We start from the raw sequence: 24,533 nt of genomic DNA, 5'->3' as shown, positions 1-24,533 counted from the left end.
ATCAGTGTCAGAAAAACACCTATTCTAAGTTTCTTCTGGCAATGTTTAATAAACATTACCAAACATAATTCAAATTATGACAAAATACTACAAATGTATAGGCCTAAAAGTGTTTCAATAGCACAAGTGTACTGAAATAATTATACAGTATATGAAATATTTTAATGAATAGGGCAGCACAGTGGAGTAATAGCTAGTGCTTCTGCCTTATAGATCAGGGCCCAGTCTGTTAAACTGTGGAGAATCTGCAAGTTCCCCTTCTTTCCATGTCAGTTTTCTCCAGAATACTTCAACCTCCCAATTCATGTTAGGTTTAACGGCATTTTTATACCAGTGTAGTTAATGTTAAGATGAGTGTGTGTGCTCGGTCACTAGCTGTCATCACATTTAGGGCTGGTCTCTAATTTGTGTATCATGATTCCAGGATAAGCTCATTGTGGCACTACAAAGAATAAAGTGGTTTGTGAATAAAGTGGAATGACTGAATGGCCATTTTGTAATGAAGAAAAAAATCTGATTTGTTTTCAGAGGAATGACAATATTGACTATATCACCATAGCAATGTTTATTAAAATTGGCTTAATGGTATAATAGTAAGTCCATCTGCTTTGATCACGTTGTGCATTTACGAACCTGTGTTCACTGGATATGTTTTATATCCCTCTTTCCTTGTACATCTTGTTGACTTTATTCATCAGACATTCTAGCTCTTACACACCTCTTGTTTCTTCTTGTGCTTCTTGTTGCCTTTGTTCATTGGATATTCCAGCCATGTTGCGTATACCGGATGACGTTATGCCCGGGCAAAGGCATAGATGCCAGATGAATGGATGTGTTTATATATTTAGAGATGGACGTTTAAGCGGAAGTATGACCAGCTCTTGACTGAAGTGGCTGAAATAGAAGAGAAGAAATAACATTAAAACCAAAGGGTCCTGTTTCATTTGATTTGTCAAATCAGGAGAAACATCAACTGGCACAGGAGTTCAGGCATCCGCTGCTGACTGGGGGATGAGAGTGGATCTCAAGAAATAAATAAAATTTCCTAAGGAGATCTGTACTCAAAGCTCAAGCCAGATATAGTTATATGGTATAGTGGAAGAAAATAAGTGGGATTAGAGATTCAACCTGAAAGAAGCTTGTGGTTAACATCACCAAGCAAGCAGAACCAGCATTGAGGTGACTGTGGCAGAAGATGAACACTGAAATTATTCACTCAGCAGAGGGGAGAGTTGAGTGGATGTTAGGCCTGAGAAGCCAAGGGGGCTGCTCCGGGATGCTAGGGTTCATTGTCGAGTGCCACGGAGAAGCTGTGGGGTCAAATCAGTGAAACATCTGTGAAAGGACATGCCCACCTAATGACCACAAGAAAGTTCAATCGACTCTTACCTCAAAGCTCTGTCAAGAAAGGGACTTCTGAAGATGTGATTTCTTGCTATCCATCTCATGCAAAGTGCAAGGAACTTCCCTGTTAATAAGATGATAGCAATGAACTCATTGCATTGCAAATAATTTTAAAGTGTTATCCACATTGGCTGAATTTTCAGTGTGTTACCAACTACAGTGAACCCTCGTTTATCACGGTTAATCCGTTCCAGACTCTACCGTGATAAATGAATTTTCGCGAAGTAGGATTCTTTATTTATAAATCGAATATTTTCGCAGTTAGAGTATAGAAAACCTGTTTACGACCTTCTAAATACATTTTTTAACATTATTAGAGCCCTCTAGACATGAAATAACACCCTTTAGTCACCATTACGCTCGTATTATCCAATTTATTAGACAAAAAAAAATAAGACATATTAGACGTTACAAATATCATATTATTACTAGGCTCACCCGCCTTTTAAGGAGACCGACTTTTATCCTCAATTTGTGTGCTCCATGTGTACATCAGGCATGTAAGTGTAGGGAATGAGAACATCAAAGTGCCCATTCATAACAACTCCCGAAAACCTAAGTTTTTTTTATCCCCTAGAGTGCCTGTCCAAAGTCATACAATGTCAGCCCGAATCTGTATCGCTAAAGACAGAGTTTCATGCACTAAATAAGCTATAGATGAGAATAAGCAAGCACCATCTCCCCTGATATTTACTACACGATGAGGCATTTGTACTCCATCAACATTAATTATTTCCAGAGACATAATTTTGTCTATTTTTCCAGCGCATCGCGCACAAAAGCAAGGGAACAATAGGAGCATCAGAACTCTGCTCACATCGCGTCACTTCGTACCTCAAGCCGCAAGTAGTAAGTCTGTGATAAGCAGAAGACCGCTACGCTTTGCACTCACGGGACAGAAGGACAATCCTGACCGCTTTTATATAGTAGATTATTGTACTGTACATTTAATTACACACACACACACAGTTCTTACACACAACCACTAACCTATGAAGGCACGACCTCAGTAGGAGAGTTTTCAGGTGGTGCAGTATCTTCAGCAGGTGTGTTGTTGTCTTCATCCGCTGAAGGAGTACTAGGAGTAGGCAGTGGGTGTCTGGGTGCGCAGCTGAAGAACATCTTGATAGGCAGTTGCTGGCACTGTCTTTTCATATGCGTGAGGAGGCTTTTGTAGAGTATTGCCATCTTTGATCATATCCAAGAGTTTCACCTTCTCCTGGATAGTAAGCATCTTCCTCCGGCATTTAGTTTTATTGTCAGAAGGCTTAGAAAAAGCAGCACGTTTAGGAGCCATAGTGTGGCTTAGATAAAAGTTCTCAGAAAGCACATGCGTAGTGACGTAAGCGTGTATGAGAAAAAAATCGCGATAGAGTGAAGCCGCGAAAGTCGAAGTGTGATATAGCGAGGGATCACTGTACTGGATTTTGCTGTAAATGCAAATCCAGACTGGAAATGTGCTGTGGCTCATCTGGCCAAGTACATTGCTGAAACTCAAGCCTGTGACCTTTGAGTTGCAAAGTTGCAAAGAAGCCTCAAATCATAGAGAAATAGGAGGACCTCCTGCTCTGCAACATCAGGCTGAGCTCACTACCAGTCTCCTGTTTCTATAAAAGCTGTTGGATCGTTATAGTTTATTAACAAATAAAAATTAAAGTACATATGATGAGAAAGAGGCACTGGATTTCCTTTCCACTGCTCTTATTACTTCAATTTGCTAAAATAATATAATTAATATTATCAAACTGGATTATCCAATTCAGGTACTAAGCAGAAGAAAGAAACCAGCCCTCGATGTTGTGCATATTCACATAACCAACACTAATAATATGCTATTTTAAAATAACTAGTTAACCTAACTTGTATATCTTTTGGACTAATACTGGAGTACCCAGAGACAGGCCTACATGCAGACATGGGGAGAATATTCAAACTCCTGTAGGACAGTACCTTGATGAAGGACATGAACCCAATCTACTGAATTCATGAAAGTGTACTGCTATCTACCATACCATTTATTAAAATTATCAGGTGAACTAAAGCAACAAAAGATTATTTAAATGATCAACTGAAACATTACCATACTTAATGTCTACATGTGTATTGTGGTAAAGAAGAACAACCCTAAATAAAATAAGCCTTGCAAATGCCCGTCAGCGCACTGTATACAAAAGGAGAGAGTGGGCACAGCTGGGCACTGTGCAGCCAGAGTAGCTCATTGTTTTTGTTTTGTTGTACAGAAAATAAATGTATGGTTACTTTATAGACGTCTGATATCTGCATGTTCTGCACTAACACTTTAGAATACGAGCTAGCTAGGTGTATCAGTTAGTTACTGGTTTTAAGTTAAGAACCTTAACAAACAGTTTATAAGATTTACTCTAGGCAAATTTTGAGCAGATGCGGCAAAGTCTTAGGAGGATAGACTGGGATAAGCTTTTAAGTGTGGAGACAGTCAAGGAGCAGTGGAACAGGTTTAAAAATGTTTTACATATAATCGAGGACAGGTACATACCTAAATTTGGAATTAGTAGTAAATTAAAAAAAAAAAAAACGGTACTTGTGTACTAAAAAAATGACATGACAAAGGAAAACAGAAGTCTTTTGATGAATTCCTAACATATTTATTGGGATAAAATATATATATATATAGATTTTTTGTTATGCTTATAGTATTTAGACTGTATTGGCAAAAGATATCTCAATTTTAATTCACATAAACCACTGCTGGGGGTTTGTTTTGTTTTGGACGTACTCTGTCTCTAGGTATGTCAGAGGACTGGGACTTTGTGAAAGGGGGTTCAGCCTCACGTGGGGAGGCAAAGCGGGAGGGACTAGGGAGGGGGAAAAAGAGAGCAAGCTATGTCAAATCTATCCTTTTAATCCTTATAATTATAATTACCAATGTAACAATAGACTGCATGGCAATAACCCCTGGGAAAATTGGAAATTAAGGTCAAAGCTGTCTCACTTTTGGTTAAGACTACAAAATGACATCAAAAATTCAGAATCAATGTCTCCAAGACGGGACAGTTAACTTTGTGAGCTGGAATGTTAAAGGCCTGAATCACGAATTAAAAAGAAAGTATTCTCTCACCTAACAAGTCTAAATGCTTAATTAGTATTTTTAAAGGACACCCACTTATTAAGCAAGGATCAGTTCTGGCTGCAAAAAGACTGCACTGGCCAAATGTTTCATTCCAGCTTTACAAAAAAAAACTAGAGGTGTGGGAATTCTTATACATAGAACAATCTCATTTGTAGTATCAGATGTTGTATCTGATCCTGAAGGAAGATACATGATGGTCATGGGTAACTTATTTAATTGTAAAGTGATTCTGATAAATGTTTATGCACCCAATGTGGATGACAGGGAATTCATCCAAAACGTATTTGCATCCATTCCCAATGTGAACGGTCATAAAATTATATGTTTTTTTTAGAGACAAATATATCCTCAGAGGTCTCTGCAGGAATATTCTGGGAGACATAATCATTGGCCATAAAAATATAATGCAAACATTTAGACTACTATAAATCTTTATATTCTACTGAGTTTAAAAAAGACAAGACACAATCTAATGTATTTCTGGATGCACTAGAGATTCCACAAATAGATACTCTTAGTGCAGAGGAATTGGATAAACCGTTGGCACTATCAGAATTATTAGAAGCTGTAAAGTCACTTCAGAGTGGGAAAGCAGCAGGCCCTGATGGCTACCCTGACGAATTTTATAAGAAGTTCTCCACTCAGCTAGCTCCCCTCCTATTAGCAACATTCACAGAAGCTGGAGACAATAAAATTCTGCCTTAAACTTTTCGTCAAGCATTAATCACCGTCTTTCCTAAACAAAATAAGGACATATTACAATGTGCATCATACAGACCAATTTCACTTCTGAATAATGATGTTAAGATACTCTCCAAAGTCCTAGCTAGAAGGATGGAGAAAGTGCTGCCTTCAGTAATATCATAAGATAAAACTGGATTTATTAAAGGCTGACATTTAGCTTACAATCTTCAACGCCTATTTAATGTAAATATACTCACCCTCAAAGTCAAACATCCCAGAGATTTTATTATCCTCGGATGCAGAAAAAGCATTTGATATGATTGAATGGAACTACCTTTTCACTACATTGGAGAAATTTGGGTTTGGCCCAAACATTTGTGCATGGATCAAACTACTGTATACCAATCCAGAAGCTTCAGTTTGTATCAACAACATTTGTTCAGACTACTTTAAACTAGAATGTGATACCAGACAAGGATGCCCCTTGTTGCCACTACTTTTTGCAATTGCCATTGAGCCACTGGCAGTTCACTGTCGAAATGCTTATGAGATAAAGGGGATTATCAGAGAAGCACTTGAACAGAAAATTTCTCTATATGCAGATGATATGGTACTGTATATATCAGACCCACAAATTACTGTGCCTACAGTCCTAACAGCACTAACAAAATTTCAAAAGATTTCTGGTCTCAGAATTAATTTGACTAAAAGTGTGCTCTTTCCAGTGAATTCTCAAGCACACAATATTAGATTGGACACCTTCCCTTTTATCATCGCAGATCAGTTTAAATATCTAAGGGCAAACATTACAAGTAAACATAAAGCTCTTTATCAACAAAATTTCTCTTTCTATATGGAAAAAAATCAAGCAAGGCTTGTATAGATGGTCCACTCTTCATCTCACTTTAGCTGGAAGAATTAAAATTGTTAAGATGAATATCCTCCCGAAGCGTCTCTTTTTATTTCAAAACATTCCAATATACATCAATAAATCATTCTTTAAGAAATTAGATTCAACCATATTCTCATTTATTTGGAAATCAAATCATCCTCGTATCCAAAGAGCAACCCTACAAAAGCCAAAGACAAAGGTGGCATGGCTTTACCTAACTTTCAATTTTACTACTGGGCAGCAAACATACAAACTATAAAAACTTGGACATGGACACAAATAATTTAACATATACAGGCTTGGTCTGCAATAGAAATAAAATCCTGCAGTTTCTCTTTATATTCCTTGCTTTGCGCCCCAATAAATGCAAATTATCGCCAATATACTAATAACCCAATAGTGCTTTATTCACTCAGAATATGGAACCAATGTAGGAAGCATTTTAAGATAGAGAAGCTTTTATCGGTGGCACCTCTGCACGAGAACCATCTTTTTCAACCCTTGCAAACATATGCAGTTTTTAATGTCTGGAAAACATTTGGGATTAAATCACTTAGAGATCTGTACATAGACAATGTCTTTGCATCCTACGAACAATTACATTCTAAATTCAACTTTCCAGCAACACATTTCTTTCACTATCTTCAAATTACAAACTTTGTTAAACAGAACCTGCCCACTTTTCCTCACTTCCCACCTCCCTCTATGCTGGAAAATATATTGATCAGTTTCAAGGACTTAGACAGTATCTCTGCAATATATAAAACCATGTTACAGTCCCTCCCTTTCAAAGATCCAAGAGGACAATGGGAAAAGGATCTCTCCCTCAACATATCAGAAAAGGAGTGGAAAGCAGCAATGCAGAGAATTCACTTGAGTTCAATATGCACAAAACATACAATTATTCAACTCAAAATTATATATCGAGCACATCTGTCTTGCTTAAAATTGTCCAAAATGTTTCCAGGGCAAGATCCAACCTGTGAATGCTGCAATCAAGTTCCAGCCTCATTGGGTCACATGTTTTGAGCCTGCACCAAATTAACATCATTCTGGACAATTTTTTTTAAATGCCTTTCAGACAAGCCTTGGTGTCACAATCCCTCCTAACCCATTAACAGCTGTGTTTGGTGTACTTCCAGGTGGGCTTAAAGTGGAGAAGGACAAACAAACTGTGATTGCCTTTACTACACTATTGGCACGCAGACTTATCTTGCTCAACTGGAACAATCCTAACTCTCCCCTTTTAAGTTAGTGGGTAACTGATGTTATATACTATTTGAAACTGGAAAAAATCAAATTCTCACTTAGAGGATCGGTGCAGAAATTTTTCAAAACCTGGCAGGATCTAATCAATAACATTTTAGAATAAGCCTTTAAAGCACTGAGGAAGCAGATTCTCTCCCCATCTGTTTTTTCTTTTACTTCTCCATTTATCTATATTCACTTATTAATTTATCTATTTACTTATTTTTACTAGGTTTAAGTTTTATTCTGCTGCCCATGCTCTCTTTGACAGGGGTGGAGGTTAATTTGTTTTCAATCCTGTTCTTGTAAAATTGATCTGTTTATATGGAATGTTGTGTGATTTCAATAAAATTAAAAAAAATATATATAGAAATTTACAGAAAATTTAATATTATAGAAATACATACTTACAATTGTTTTGACGAATTGGTGACATATTTGAGAGGAGGTTGCATAAGGTTTCCCACTTCCCATTCTAGTGTTGGGCTCTGTGGGGGAGGCTTCACTGCCGTCCGTTTAGTACACATGTACCAAAAACTCTGTAGTGGGTTAATAAAGACTTGAAAAAGAAGCTCCAAAGGAAAAAAAACAACCGTATAGTGTGTATAAAACTAATAACAAATGATATAATTTATCTTGTCTTTCAGAAAGCATTTGATAAGGTGCCACATGATAGGTTGGGCATCTAACTAAAAGAAATTGGAGCTCAGGGTGTGATGTGTAGATGGGTACAAAACTGGCTCAGACACAGGAAGCAGAGGGTGATGGTGTGAGGAACCTTATCAGAACTGGCTTATGTTAAGGATGGTGTTCCACAGGGGTCATTAATTGGATTGGAATATAAGTAACATGCTGGTTAAGTTTGCCGATGATACCAAGCACAGTGGATTGGCAGATAATCTGGAACAACTGAATCATTACAGAGTGACTCGGAGAGCATATAGGCTTGGGCAGATTTGCAGCAGACAAAATTTAACGTAAGTCAATGTAAAGTATTATATGTTGCAAGTAAAATTATTAGGTTTGAATACTCAATGGGAGGTGTGAAAATCAAAAGTATACCTTTTGAGAAGCATTTAGGAGTCATAGTGGACTCAAAGCTATCAACTTACAGACAGTGTTCAGAAGCCATTAAGAAGGTAAACAGAATGTTAGGTTATATAGCACAATGTGTGGAGTACAAGTCCAAGGAGGTTATGTTTAAGCTTTATGATGCACTGGTGAGGCCTCATCTGGAGCACTGTGTGTAGTTTTGATCTCCACATTACAAAAAGGACATACTGTAGTAGCACTGGAAAAAATCCAGAGAAGAGTGACTAGGCTAATTCCAGGGCTACAGGGGAAGAATTATGGAGAAAGATTGAAAAAAGCTGAGCCTTTCCAATTTAAGCAAAAAAAAATAAAGAGGAGACATGATTGACGTGTTTACTAATCCCTTCATAATTTTACAGTGGATCAGAACAGTCAAATGAGTTCATCGAGAACATGGGGACACAGTTAAAAAGTTGTTAAGGGTAAATTTCCCACAAACATTAGGAAGATTAAGAGGTGATTATGTGTTTAAAATTATGAAGGGAATTAGTAGAGTGGATTGAGACTGTTACTTTAAAATGAGTTCATCAAGAGCACAGGGACACAGTTGGAATGGGTAAATTTCATAGAAACATTAGGAGGTTTTTCTTTACACAGAGAACCATGGACATATGGAATAAGCTACCAAGTAGCGTGGTAGACAGTAGGACTTTAGGGACTCTCAAAACTAGACATGATGTTTTTATAGATGAATTAAGTGGATATGAACGGCAAACTTTGTTGGACTGAATGGCCTGTTCTTATCTTGATTGTTCTAATGTTCTAAAAAAAAAGGCATCCAAAAGCATCAATGACAACAGAATATGGTCTATCTACACTGCACCTACTAGTAATTTACTACAGCATCACAATTTGTTAACAAAGGCTTTTTTGGCCAAAATAAGACTTGCAAAACACCACTGGCACTTTAAAATAGGGGCTACCTTGGCACATTACTTAAATATAGCCCAGTAAGACCTTTCCAATGGCTTGGTTAGGCTTTACTGTACTAAGACTTACCAACTACTACTGACAACACTACAATTGGGCCTAAGCTATTGGGCATTTATTAGTAGGTTACTACAAAGTTGGTAGTCCTTAACAAAGGCTTTGTTTAGGCTAAATAAGACTTGCAAAGCACTGATGGCACTTTCAAAGTTAAGCTACCTTAGTGCATCACTTACTACAAGGTAACAAGAGTTTAACAAAAGATTATCAGTAGTGCAAAGTACCACTGCCAACTTAAATGGGGGCTTCCTATAGTGCATCTATTAGTAGGTTACTACAGCATCACTACAGCTTAACAAAGACACACCAATGCACATTGCCTTGTAAATAAGAGCTTAGAATGAGTGATGGGTCCTTATGGCACCTAAATGTACTTAGGAGCGGAAGGTAAGTGTAAAACATTTAAAAATAAATAAATAAAATAAAAACTATGAAGCTAATAAAAACTATGTGTTAAAGAAGAATGTATACTTTGATCTTATGGTTTAATCTTAACACCAACAAAAAGAGAAATGGGAACTGGATGCCACAAAATAAAAAATTTGAAAAAGGTTTAGTACCATTTTATTTCATTAGAGACACAGGGGAGTGCTGGGCTGAATCGGCGTCTGTGCGAGGGGCTGAAGTAATCGGGCGGGGCAGACAACTGCTTAAAAGTGTTTTTAAATGTATATGGAAAAAAAAATCAGTTGGAAAGGCTAAAGCATGGACTTCAGGCTTTCTATCTTTACTTAGAGGGAGTGGCGACGAGCAGTTTGTACAAACAAACGCTAAGCAGGTCATGCACGACTTTCCTGTTTGCTTTTTCTTTCTAATGATGGCAAGTGTAGAACCGTCTTTCGAATATATATATCTTTTCTTTTTTTAATTTGCACTTTTTTTCAAATGGCCAATTTGCTGGTACTTACCATAATTGCGTATAATTAAATTCACTATTCTGGTTTCCAGTCATTGCTTTGAAATCTAAAGTGAAACGCGAAGTTCATATCGATCGAGGCATCCTCGGCAGGAAAATTAGGAGATAACGACCATTTAACCTGCATGCTCTCTTAATGTTCATGTCGAACACCAGGCATTCCCGTTTAAGGAAATAAGCAAAGTTCCTGGTAGACACGCATCTTTCCCATCTGTAAAGACTGACGAGAGAAATAGAGGGAGACAGAGAGAGAGAGAGGGAGTACGAGAGCGAGAGAGAGTGAGAGTGAGAGAGGAGGTGGTGGGTGGGAGAAAATACAAAGTGGGGAGTGCAGGGGGGGGGCGCAACTCTACTTAACACGGAAAGGTCTGATGATCGGGAAAATAAAATGAATTTCTCAGACAGGGATGTAAACGCGTTTCTAATTAAAGACACGCCGGGCTAAACCACAAGGGGACTGCTCATTACGTCGGCAGGAGAGAATAAAAAGTCAGCGAGACCCAACCGAAAAACCGGAGAGAAACTTCAGGAGCCACACGCACGTTCGCCAAAGCGGGGGTGAAGGCAGAAGAAATAAGTTGTCAAGAGGACTTTTATTATTTTCCACCCACTTTGAAGTCGATAAAGTCAGCCTGGGCTGCCACATGCCCCTCATACAGATATATAAGAACCTCCTGCTGCGGGGCTGACATGGTGCAGATGTACAAGGACTGGGAATACCTGAGCCTGCGGCTCCGCTGAGCACTGCGCTGTAATCTCAAGGGTTGAAGCGGATCCTCGGAGTGATCATTTGGAAGAACAAGTGGGATCATACAGCATACAGTAGGGAATAGAAGCATCGGAAACCAAAGGGGAATAAAAGGTAAAACTTAATATTTACATGGCACTACATAATGCATAGCTAAAGTTCCTTCGAGATTTCATACTTATTTTAAATAACCGGACAAGCCGCAAGCAGAACTTCTTGTAAAAATTTCCAAGTCACCTGCAACACTGTACAATTTTTAAGATAAATCAACATAAACGAAGATCAGAGCATAGCTTAAATATTAATCGTTTAAAGTACAATAAACATGTCTGAGCGGAGAAATGTTTATTTGCGGAGGACTGAACAAACTTCAGCTATGACAAGTGTAAATTAAGATCAGATAGTACTTGAACTGTAGTTTGATTTATAAAGCTACAGTCCCGTGTTGTATGTTGTAATACCATAACATGCCACCATTCTTTGAATCATTTAATCCAGACCAGGGTCGCGGGAAGCGGGAGCCCGTCCCTGCAGATTCGAGGACAAGAAAGGAACCAACCGTATACGAAGGCAAGTCTATGATCGGGCTCACACTCCACTTCGAAATCCGTGTGGAATCAACAGTAAAACTAAAATTTAGGTCTTGGAGAATGGGAAGAAGCGCTTCGAAAAACGTTTCACAAACAAGGAGATAAGGTGCAAACTTCAAACAAGCAGCTGGATATTAGCACATCGTGGGTTAGATCCGAGAAACACGGTGCCGACCCTTATAAGACAGTGACGCAAAATTATTTAAATTAAAAAAGGGTGTTACATTTAGGGAACTACTTTTAAAAAAATGAATGAATGCAACGGTTGAATGGAAGATCAAATGCGCCCCGGATCTCGAGAGTGCTTCAGGGCTGGCTTTTGGTACTGCATAAAGTAGGCACTTTAAAGCTACAAAAGTGCTAATCGGTGAGCTGGTAGGGTGGTAGTAATCACCGCTACGCCTGGATGCGTAACCTACCGGTGACACATGTTGCCATACTGGCCTCTACTTTTTAATCGCGGCGGTGTGTGTGTGTGTGTTTCAAATATCTCATTACTTGTGTCTTCCAGGGGAAGCTGAAGGCAGAGCCCAAGGCGAGGAGTGTCGTTTCTTTGGATTTCGGGAGCGATGAGCAGACCGAAGTCTCCTTTCATTCTGGGACTGGTTTTGATAATCTGCACGGCGGGACATTGCAAAGAGACCACTGGGCCGATGGAACATAAACTGTTGAACTTGATCATGAATAGCGTGAGCCAGGTGAAGAGTACCCCTACGCAAGACGGCACTAGCGCTGGACCCTTCTTGAAAAGTCAAACTTTTACTGTTCCATCTAAGGATTTACCAGAACGCAAGTCCTTCACAGATCGGAAAGTTGGTAAGCCTTCATTGTTAAGTAAACTTATGTATTCATATTAAACGGTGTCATCAAATTTGCAAGTAACTAGAAGTGGTAGCGCTGCAGCCTCGCAGTAAGGAGACCTGGGTTCGCTTCTCGGGTCCTCCCTGTGTGGACTTTACATGTTCTCCCCGTGTAATGCATGGGTTTCCTCCCACGGTCCAAAGACATGCGGGTTAGGTACATTGGCGATCCTGAATTGTCCGTAGTGTGTGCTTAGTGTGTGTGTGCATGTGCTCTGCAGTAGGTTGGCGCACTGCTCGGGGATTTGTTCCTGTGTTGGCTGGGATTGGCTCCAGCCTGTAGTTAGGATATATAGTGGTTTGGATAATCACTGACTAGAAGTCATCGCCTTTATCCATCATGCACTGATGTGACTTTTTGAGTTACTTAATGATGTAAACATTCGCTTTCAACTTGGAGGTGAGAGGCTTTATGCCAAACCCCACTAAAGGTAATCCTACCCTTCTTTAAAATGAGTTCTGTTAAAGTGAAAACATGTATAACAACGTAAGTGAAAACTCAGTTGACAGATGTTTAACCTCAGCTGGCATGCAAGGAACAACTCCTCCAGGCTAATTTCACAAAATCATTCAGCAGTCGATTAACAAGGCACCATTTAAGGATTGGCATGAATAAATAATAAAAAAAATTATTTTAGCACATCACAGCTATTTACAATTCTTAAATGTTCATTTTGAAAATCACAATATATAAATGATTGATAAACTCTTAACCCCATTTTTACTGATGACCTTATTCTCCAACAGCCCAAAGATGTGCAGGTGAGGTTAACTGGCAGGTCCAAAGTGGTATGCTGGGAGTGATGGGTAGATATGTACAGAAAAAGGTGGCAGGGGCTCCATGTGGGTTTAGTTTTTGCCTTGCATCTGATATTGCAGAGGCCCCGCCACAAACACAATCTAAAACCGGATGTTGGAAAAAATGGTTTATGGATGGATAGATAGAAAGATGAAAGAGCTGTCAATTGTTTCTTATATTGGGTGTCTTCAGTTTTTAACCATATGACATTTTGTTTAGTTTTAGATGTGAAAAGTTTAAACAAAACAGAGCTTCATTTGGTAACCTTTGTATAAATGTGAAGTATTGCTGCTTATTTCACACGTGCAGAATAATTTGCCATCTATGAAAGTGATGTCCATGGACAATTTTCTTTTGTATTTGCAAAAACATTCATAAACCCCACTAAATAGCAAAATACACAAAAACTGTAGTTATTTTACAGTGTAACTGTTGAATTATTATTAAATTGTGCACTGTTACTTGAAATGACTCTTATTTAGTTTGTTTAAAGGAGTCTCATTGTTCAGGTATGTTAATGTTGTAAGGTTTGACACATTATTTTTGCATTATAGCTGTAAATTTGAGCAAACGCTGTGAGTTTGTAAGGCATTATACAGTAATAATTAGACCTTATACCATAGTCTGTCCATCTATTAGTTAATGGCATAACTTTTGCTTTTCTATCACAGAAATATTTCCTAGAGATCTGAGATCAAAAGACAAGTTTTTAAAACATTTGACAGGTAAGATTGTTTAAAATTTCATCAACAAAATACATTCTTGTTTCTGGTGCCATGATTATTCATAGATATTTTCAATTTTTCCCTTTCAGGTCCTCTTTACTTTAGTCCAAAGTGCAGTAAACAGTTTCACAGGATTTATCACAATACAAGGGACTGCAATATGCCAGCATGTAAGTGCCACTTCTACGTACTGAAAAATAAAATAAAATAGAAATGTTTTACAATGCAAATGTATAGGAACATCCTAGCTAGAATGTTGTTTGACTGGAGTTTAAAGCAGGTGCGCATTTAATAAATTGATGTATACAAAACCCGTAATCCATTTTTGACAATGGTGCTATTAAAAAGTGTAAAAATAGATTTGTTTTAAAAACACCAATTAATCAAAAGATTGTATGAAATCCTGATAACAAAATTTGGCTTAGTGTAGTCACTGATTGCTGGCTGAATGCTGATTCCTTTATCATTGATGAAAAATCCCTCCAACATATTTGTGTAGCACAATACAAAAACATGCTGTGTGCTTTGGTATTTCAGTCAGTTCTTTCCTTAGGATTATTGACGGTGTGTTTGCTCTATTATGCTATTGTAAAACTGCTTTTAACTTGACACCATGGCCATACTGAGACGAATGAGCATTTCTGGTCTAAAGTGAAAAGTTAAAATTCAGAAGAGCAACATTAAAAAAAGATCTAAAGCACTAAGCCTACGCGCAGTGAAGAGTGCTATTCAAAAAAAGTGACTTGAATTAAATTGAACTTCTGTTCTGCAGTGTTACATGAGAATATGTTTGTTGTTCTGTTTACCCACGACTTGTACTACAACACTTTTCTCTTGTGTGACAGATTACAAAAGGTGTGCCAGACTTCTTACAAGATTAGCAGTCAGCCCAATGTGCATGGATGGGTAGCTTTAAAAAGAAAATAAAAAAAGAATAAATCTAAGGTAAGCATTTTCAAAATTGACAATAAAATGACATACTGTTGAGAAGTTAAATGTGGTGCAGCTGTCCAAAAAGTTTTGGAAACCAGGAAGGAGTCTTTACTGTGAAGGAAAAGTTCAAGTTAAGAGCATGCATAAAGTGGCACACTGATACTGTGAACCTATTTTCTTAGTGTTAACATCTCCTCCACTTAGTTTAATGTGTATCTGAAATAATTAATGTTGGAAACTGAGGTTATTGCAATATATGAATTGATAAGGATTTATTACATACAGCAGTAGTGATTAGAATCAACAAGAGTGAAAGGGAAGGTCTACAGGACGGTAGTGAGACCAGCTATGTTATATGGGTTGGAGACGGTGACACTGACCAAAAAAGCAGGAGAAAGAGCTGGAGGTAGCAGAGTTAAACATGCTAAGATTTGCTTGGGTGTGACAAGGATGGATAGGATTAGAAATGAGTACGTTAGAGGGTCAGCTCAAGTTGGACGGTTGGGAGACGAAGTCAGAGAGGTGAGATTAAGTTGGTTTGGACATGTACAGAGGAGAGATGTTGAGTATATTGGGAGAAGGGTGCTAAGGATAGAGCTGCCAAGCAAGAGAAAAACAGGAAAGCGTAAGAGAAGGTTTACAGATGTGATGAGAGAGGACATGTAGGTGATGGGTGTAACAGAACAACATGCAGAGGACAGAAAGACATGGACGAAGATGATCCGCTGTGGTGACCCCTAACGGGAGCAGCCGAAAGAAGAAGACAGCAGTAGTGATTAACATCACTGAAGTTTGCAAGTTCTCTCCTTGTTCACAATGTGTGTTATGTCCTGCTGTTATCGGATTTACAAAGCGAATGATGATATTATTGCAGTACCTATGTGTACTTTCAATAATGCAGAAGACAACAAGGGGATGTAGGGAGGTCATTGCCTATTGTATGACTGACAGAACAGAAATAATCGGATAACTCCTGTAACTAACACACAAGTAAGTACAGCTGCCCAAGGGCACACGTTATGACTCGCTCTTAAGACATTTCAGAATCCAAGTTGTGTCATTACATCATTCCCACGAACTTCTAAGGGACATACAGATTACATTATCTAGTGACTGTGTTTATTTTAAATTAAATTGTACTTATTGGTATAACAAAACCATCAAACGTATACTGCTATATGAAAACATAAAACGATCCAATCAAAAATAGACTCAATGTGACATATCAAAGAAAGAATTAAGATACATTAATCACAACCAGCGCTCCAAAGTCCACCCTTAACTCCATATGGAAAGATACTTGATAACAGACAGCGCATTATATTATAGTTCAACACATTAATTAAAACTCCCGAAGTTAAACAAAAATTTTGGCAGGAGCAAAGCAGATTCATTTTAGAATAACATTGATAAATCTGTGCCAAATTCTGGAAAAGTTCTGTACTGTTCCACGCAAAGTAAATAGGATTTTTTTTTTAGTTTTATAGTAGAGTTATGGAGGGTGCACTAGAAGTCTTCTAGTTGGGCAAAATCAGGCTGTGCTAACAGTGTAGTATAGCAAATCAATGTGTATATCCCTAGCTAGTTTAATCTTAACTGATGTTAACTCTGAACATTGTGAATGGATTAGAATAATTGTTAATCCAATACTCTCTGATAGATGAGCAAATGTCTTCCCTCAAAATGATCCTAATTTCGCATAGTCCCAAAACTATCCTAGACAGGCCACGGTTACATGGTGTCACTCACAATTAGGGTCCATTCCCTGATATATTTTAGATGATTTTAATCTAGACTATTGTGTATAATGTACTATTTGAAGGCAGATTAAACCGTGTTTTGCACAGATTGATGGAGAATATACTTTATGAGCAACGGAGTTCCCTTCCCTCAATGAGATAATAATAGAGATTTCCTTTTCCCAGCTCTGCCTATGACTGTTTAGTGTTGCACACTGTGACATTAATGAATAACATCTATAAATACTGCTGATGTTCTCCCTATTACTAGGTAAAACATATTCCAGAATAGAAGAAAGATTAGAGAAGATGGGAAGGTTTCTTGTAACAAAGATGCTGACTAGTAAATGAAAAAAGCATGTGAAAGAATTCACTTGACTGGTCATTTTAAATTTGTTTTGAGTGAGTGGCTGTGGGTTTGTGTACTAGTGCTGCATCCAGGACTAGCTTATTAAGAATTATATTAAATACACATTGCATATATAGTATATACCATTCTTTTCATAATGACTTTGTACATAAAAATTAAATATACCTTATTTGTCCACCTTAGTAGTATTGGACATGAAGCAACTACCAGCTTGGACGAAATGTCCATCACAGACCTCGCTCACTTTCATTCAGTTCTAGCTAACCACACATTCATACACATACATACACCTTACTTATAAAAGGAATTTATTCATTTTCCAAATGTGCTTATTTAAATCTGGGGTTGCATGAGCCAGAACTCATCTGAGCAGGATTGGGCCTATTGTAAGATATAACTCTGGATGGCCACCAGCCTAATTTATTCAAGTGTAACTTTAACTTTTAAAATAATATTCTCAAGCCCAGGGCGGCACGGTGGCGCAGTGGTAGTGCTGCTAGCCTTGCAGTTAGGAGACTTGGGTTCGCTTCCCGGGTCCTCCCTGCGTGGAGTTTGCATGTTCTCCCCGTGTCTGTGTGGGTTTCCTCCGGGCGCTCCAGTTTCCTCCCACAATCCAAAGACATGCAGGTTAGGTGGATTGGTGATTCTAAATTGGGCTTGGTGTGTGGGTGTGTTTGTGTGTGTCCTGCGGTGGGTTGGGACCCTGCCCAGGATTGGTTCCTGCCTTGTGCCCTGTGTTGGCTGGGATTGGCTCCAGCAGACCCCCGTGACCCTGTATTCGGATTCAGCGGGTTAGAAAATGGATGGATGGATTCTCAAGCCCACATAACCAAATAAAGATTACAGAATATTTCTGAAGATTAGGTTGCAAGGCAGGAATTAGCCCAGACCATCACAAGGCGCACTCCTAAAGGGCCAATTGGTCTGGTATACATCTTTGGGGGATATGAAAGAAAAACTGGAGGACAAATCTTACAGATGCAGGGAAAACATGTCAAGTCCATACGGGCCATCTCTGAACTCAGGATTTGAACCCAGGACAATAGATCCATGAGGCACAATTACTAACTTCTACTCCACCCTCATTACAATTGTGTATATTATGAGATGTTAAACATGTAGGACAATTAATGAAAACTCCTTTCATGTGAAAAGTTCTACTGATATACATGTGCTTATAACATACACCAGTGATTCTTAAACTGTGTTCTGGTAAACCTTAGCACTTCTGTGGGCTGTCATTCATAATATCTTCTATTAATTGGAGCTACTGGAAAAATTAGCAGAGATCAACGAATAGGTAGAATTTGACACACCATATATTGCATCTCTTGCCACACTGACCTGAGGTCATGCCGAAAGTCAAGGTCCTGCTGTCTGCCATGACTGTCTTTATTGTTTGATGCATGATGTGTTGTATTTGATACCTTGCATCTAGTTGAGCATCATTAACAGACCTAATTGTATTAATATTTGTAAAGTTATTATTTATTTATTTCTAGGATGAGTAAATAACTCATTATATAATATATATATATATATATATATATATATATATATATATATATATATATATATATATATACTGTATAATATAATTGTTATTTAATTGTTATTACATGCATCACTTTGTGATGATCTGAGAGCAGAAATAATTATATTTCTGTCAAACAAAAAAAAAAACTTAGTGCTGTTCTTCAAAGAAACAAATTGGAACCTGAAGTTATTTTACCTTAAAGACATACTTTGGCTTTTAAAAACTTTTATGCTTTTCACTTCAGGAAACATGGTCTAATTCACATGTTGATTGTTACACATTTTGAAGTATTGATCTGTTTTTGACATTGTTGTATAAACAATTGATCACAAAAAAGAGACAATCGACAGTTCTAAAAATAATAGAAGGCTGAAGGAAAAAAAATTAAACTGATACGAAGAATTAATGACAATTTCTTTGATAACTTCAAAATGTAACTGTACTTCGAAGAAATGAAGATTACTATTTTAACCACCTAAAATTTATTGTGATTAATCATTTATAAAAAGTTGTTAGTTAAATTTCAAGACTACTTTCCTGATAGCCAGGACTCAATAGAAGGGTTTGTTTGTGGATTCTGGATTTACTTTAACTAGAATGAACAAGTAACAAATAATCCAGAAACAAGTAAAAAAATACACTGGGTGATTTTTTCTTGGACATTATTAAAAAAAATTGAAAACTACTTTATATCTTGATAGATAAAAAAATAAGCTTTTAAAACCCCTGCCACAGTTTGCTTTTACATAAGTCTGTGAAAGTAGATTTCAACTGTCATTACAACAAAAACATCTTATTAAAACAGACTGAAGACGGTATGAGCCCTTCACGAAGGCTATCTTTAACAAACGTTTCACCACATATTGATGATTTGAGTCATACAATGCCAGCACATTATTTTCATTTATATTCAAATTTAATACCTGAATCCGTTTTTTTTATTATTTCATCTTTTTCGTAAAAATATATTGTATAACCATATATTCATACAGATTTTTCTTGATTAAAATATTTTTCACGTAACTGATTATTTTGTAGTTTCCTTTCTTTTTAAAATTTTCATAGGGTCCCACAGATCAAAACATTCGTATAGGGCTGTGTAATCCCAAAAAATTTAGAAAAACAGATAGACACAATGCTTATTTTTATTAACCATTTAATAATTTCTGGCTTTTTGTGACCCATTGGACAACAGCTTTTCAGGATTCTTATTCACGACAAAAAGTGTTAGCCAGTTCAGTATCTTCTATAAGGGTTCAATGACTTTTACCTGAACTCTTCCAAGCATTGCTTCTTTATTGAGGCAGAACTCTTAAGATGTGAGCAAGATATATTATTTCAGGGTCAAGTGCTTGATCCAAAAACAAGCGCCTTTCTTTCTTGCATCCACTGTGTTACGTATAATCATCTCTAGGACTGTAGCTCACAATCATGGGATTTTGCAGCTTTCATGGTGGTCCAGTTTTCACAGTCATATATTGATAACATGATTGAAAACCACTTATTTATTCCTGTTGTTTCTTTTAATGTAACTAATGAAAGTTTTAAACAAACCACAAATCTAATTATTACTTATTCACTTACCCATTTTTTATTATTTGCCTATTCATAGGATAGTATAGTTCTTTGCTTGTCTTGCACTTGTCCTGTGTTTATGTATATGTTGTCCTAGGTAATGTTATTTTGTGCCACTGTATGCTGCAGCACTACATATGGGTAGTATGACAATAAAACCACTTTACTTAATGCTAAGAGTTAATGTCTGTCCTATAAAGCTTAATAAAGTCTAGGACACATTAGAGTCATACGGTAGTTTCATATGCTTTTCACTGTGTGCCTGCCCAACAGGGAAAATACTAAATACTGCATTAATTCAATCCATTGAGCCATCCATTCGTTTACAATTCTGCTCAATCCATTTTAGGATGTTAGGCACAAGGCAGGAACCAATCCCAAGCAAGCCAGCAGTAACTTTATTCTCCTTATTATAGAATAACATTTATCTATCCATACAAACCCAAGTATTCAATGAAACATTTCCCACATTTTATCACTATTCAAAAATATCGTAAGAAAAAAATGCCTTCCTATGTTTTTTGCTTAGAGAACATCAAGGCGTTTAAGCTTTATTTTTATCCCAGGCCTGGGTATTTGAAAGTATTATATTTAATAGTTTTAGAGTGAAACTTAAATAACACTTAAGCAAAGGTTATCACTGCCAGCGGACAGAACAAGTGTCCTGTGTTTGAATTTGTGGATCTGTGTTGGATTTCATCCCACATTCCAGAGATAAGATATTGATAAGATAAAAAAGTTTATTGTCATTATAATACATACAACGAAAATTCATATGGCAACAGGCCTTTAATGGAATAATAAAATACACTATACAATATACAACACAAAAGACACACTATACAATTACTAAATACAACCTACATGCATATAAAGTATTAAAACAGTAAAATACAAATAACCTAAGACAGCTAAAATAATAATAATCTGTGATCTATTTCACTACTGTTACTATAACATGCTCATTAATCAATCACTGGGTGATGATGTGTGAGGCAGTTTCAAAGCTTCAAAGCAGTGTAGTGGGAGTGATGGAAAGCAAAAGCTCTTGAAAAGAAGCTCTTCTGTAATCTGTTTGTGTGAGTATGGATTGTCCTATGGTGCTTGCCAGATAGTAAAACAGCAAACACACAGTGTGCAGGGTGAGTTGGGTCTCTAGCAATACTACTAACCTTATGTAGCCAGCAAGTGCAGACAACATCCAGGCTCAGGAGTTCAGTCCCAATTACTGCCTGGCCTGCCTTCTCCCTGTGATTTAAATCTATCGGATTGGCTAGACTCCCAGGAATCTACAACATTATTCCCTTTATACCTCCTTTCTATGTATATAGAGAACAAAGTGTTTAGTTTTCCTGGATTTCCTGAAGTCTATTATGATTCCTTTAGTTTTACGGGTATTAAGAGCCAGATTATAAAGCCCTATCTATCTATCTATCTATCTATCTATCTATCTATCTATCTATCTATCTATCTATCTATCTATCTATCTATCTATCTATCTATCTATCTATCTATCTATCTATCTATCTATCTATCTATCAGCCAAGTGGTACACCTCTTCCCTATATGCTGTTTCGTTGTTGTCCGATATCAGACCCACTAGGGTACTGCCATCTGCAAATTTATTTATAGTGTTATAGCAATGAATTGGTGTGTAGTTATTTGTAAAAAGGGAGGAGAAAAGAGGGCTGAAGACACACACATATAGCATTTCAGTATTGAGGATTGTATGGTTGTTTTTATATGTGTGCATTTATCTGATTTGGGGGTTTTATATGTGGAGATTTTATTGCCAACCTTAGTTTTCACTTTATTATTATTTTTTTACTTAAGGGTGTTGATTTTTTTTGTTATTGTCACATTTGGATGTGTGTCGTCATGCTCCCATTGTCGTTTATATAAACTTGAGTCAGTGACATGATTGGTATTTCTGGTATAAATATGGCAATATGTAGCATGTTCAGTTATGTTGAATGGATATCACAAATAATATAATTCTTTGTGTTGGTTAGCTTCTCTACCAAGTACAGGTTAGGTTAGGTTGTTAGGTTATATAGCATGGTGGGTTGAGTACAAGTCCAAGGAGGTTATGCTCAATCTTTATAACACACTGGTGAGGCCTTATCTAGAGCACTGTGTGTAGTTTTGGCCTCCAGGCTACTCAAATGACATAGCAGTGCTAGAAAAGGTGCAGAGAAAAGTGACAAGGCTGATTCCAGTGCTACAAGGGATGAATTATGAAGAAAGATTAGAAGAGCTGGGCCTTTTTAGTTTAAGCAAAAGAAGATTAAGAGGTGATTGTGTTTAAAATTATGAAGGGAATTAGCAGAGTGGATTGAGACTGTTATTTCAAAATGAGTTCAAGAGCACAAGGACACAGTTGGAATAGGTAAATTTCACAGAAACATTAGGAGGTTTTTCTTTACACAGGTAACCATAGACACTTGAAATAAGCTACCAAGTAGTGTGGTTGACAGTAAGACTTTAGGGACTTTCAAAACTCGACTTGATGTTTTCTTACAAGAATTAAGTAGATAGGACTGGCAAGCTTTGTTGGGCTGAAAAGCCTGTTCTCCTCTAGGTTGTTCTACTGTTCTAAACGTAGACCCCTGGTGTTAGGTTTGTTTGGCTCTGAATTTGGTTTTGTCTCTTGATCTACATTTTTGCCTTTTCCCTTTGGCTTTATTGATTCCATTCTGTTGACTTTTAGGCTTTGACTTTTGGTTCATTCCTTTTTTTGGCTCATATGTCATCTCCAGCATTTCATTTAATCCTTAAGGTGGAGGAAGTGTAGCCTCCAGCCCTGATGTTCTGGGGTTTTGTTGGTTAAGAAGTCCATAGACCAAGTGCAGAGTGAAGTCCCTAGGCCCATACCAGTTAACACATTTAGTGGGCATTATTGTATTAAAAGCAAAAGTCAAATCTACAAAAAGCATCCTCACATATGGATTCTGATTCTATAGATATGTCAAAGTTATGTGGTTTGCAATCGAAAGAGCATCCTATGTGCATCTGTTTGCCTGGTAAACTGGTGTTGATCAAGATTTGTGGTGAGGGGATGATGGTTTTAATGTATGACCATATGGATATCTCAAAGCACTGTACTGGCCCTGATCCAGCAAGACAGACCCCACCTTTCCATGACCCCATAATTGGATTGTGCAATTTTGAAAAGAAATGGAAGTTTAGGGTTCCTTAGGTTTTTTTAAATTTAATATTTAATAGGCAGTAGTACTGATAAAGAAAGAAAAGAGTGTGGTCCACTGAAAAGTACTAATAAAAAGATGTATAAACTGAATTCATGCATAAATAATAAATACAGAGGAGATACAATAGCAGAAAGTATTAAATATTCTAATCTTTTTCTTCAGCAGATTGCACTGAAATAACAAGATCCCATGAACCAAGAAAAAGTGCCTTGGAATCCAACAGGGAAACACACCAACTTTTGTATCATGATCCATTGTGAACAAAGATTTATTTTTGCAAACTGATGGAATATTTCCATAGACTTCTCCGGACATGTTTTTGTATGTTGTTTACAGACCTGCAGCAATTCTGTAATGAACCTCATAGTACCATGAAACTGATAAATGAAGAAAGAACACTGTTTTTCAGTGTTATTTTGCCAAACTAGAGTAAATGAACCTTGTGTGCATGGATTTTTTAATTCATCAACACAATGTTGGAAAGATTCTTGTGTATCATCTGACATGCCATTTTGAACATATTCAAGGAGGCATTGCATAAATCATCTTCACAGCACTGGTTATTACTTGTCTCAAGAAATCACCCATCACAGCAAATGTATTAAGTTCAAATGGGGTCATATTGCATCCCATGTTGAAATTATGAACTGCATGACAATATTCTTGCCTTTTATGCTCTGCAAGGCATTATGCTGTAAGCAGAGGTGATCTGCTTTATAAGTTGCTGATTATAGTTTACATTCTGTAAAAGATGAACAGTGTATTTTTCTGAATATCAGTAGAATATATGTACCGTATATTCGAGCTTATGTCTTCAGTCTTACTGTAAATTAATGTAATAAACATTCCTGCTAAAATGTGCAATATGTACATACTGTAAATAACAGATATCAATTATAAATAATTGTGTTTGGTATATGATAAATGATGTGATGAGGTATATGTATATAAATATATTTAAATAAAATCAGAAGCTGATGAAACAGACAAACTCGTACTGTTTCTAGTAGTTTTACTCACATTTATAATACTAAATAAGGTCATTGTTCACTGCCCAAGATCCTACCTTGAACTGAATTTTGGAGTTTAAGAATGATGTGTTACTGTTCATTTATG

The 24,533-nt window shown here is 37.1% G+C and overlaps 1 protein-coding gene across 4 annotated transcripts; it reads left to right on the top strand.

The window, feature by feature from the left end:
• Positions 1–10,656: 10,656 nt before the first annotated feature.
• Positions 10,657–24,373, top strand: alkal2b (ALK and LTK ligand 2b). Of its 4 annotated transcripts, none has more exons than XM_039747718.1 (6): positions 10,657–11,194; positions 12,182–12,486; positions 14,001–14,054; positions 14,144–14,224; positions 14,900–14,999; positions 23,583–24,373. In XM_039747718.1, the coding sequence occupies exons 2-5, from the start codon at positions 12,240–12,242 to the stop codon at positions 14,962–14,964; spliced, it is 447 nt and encodes a 148-aa protein (XP_039603652.1). In that variant the 5' UTR covers positions 10,657–11,194; positions 12,182–12,239; the 3' UTR covers positions 14,965–14,999; positions 23,583–24,373. The 4 variants fall into 4 exon arrangements, with proteins under 4 accessions (XP_039603652.1, XP_039603651.1, XP_039603653.1 ...); XM_039747717.1 differs by having other exon boundaries at positions 23,580–24,373; XM_039747719.1 differs by lacking the exon at positions 10,657–11,194 and adding an exon at positions 11,979–12,037 and having other exon boundaries at positions 23,580–24,373.
• The last annotated feature ends 160 nt before the right edge of the window (positions 24,374–24,533 follow it).

Source organism: Polypterus senegalus, chromosome 3 (genome assembly GCF_016835505.1).
Source record: "Polypterus senegalus isolate Bchr_013 chromosome 3, ASM1683550v1, whole genome shotgun sequence".
In the NCBI taxonomy this organism is placed as follows: domain Eukaryota; kingdom Metazoa; phylum Chordata; class Cladistia; order Polypteriformes; family Polypteridae; genus Polypterus; species Polypterus senegalus.
The sequence above is the reverse complement of the archived record's forward strand: the minus strand, read 5'-3'. Positions and strand labels throughout refer to the sequence as shown.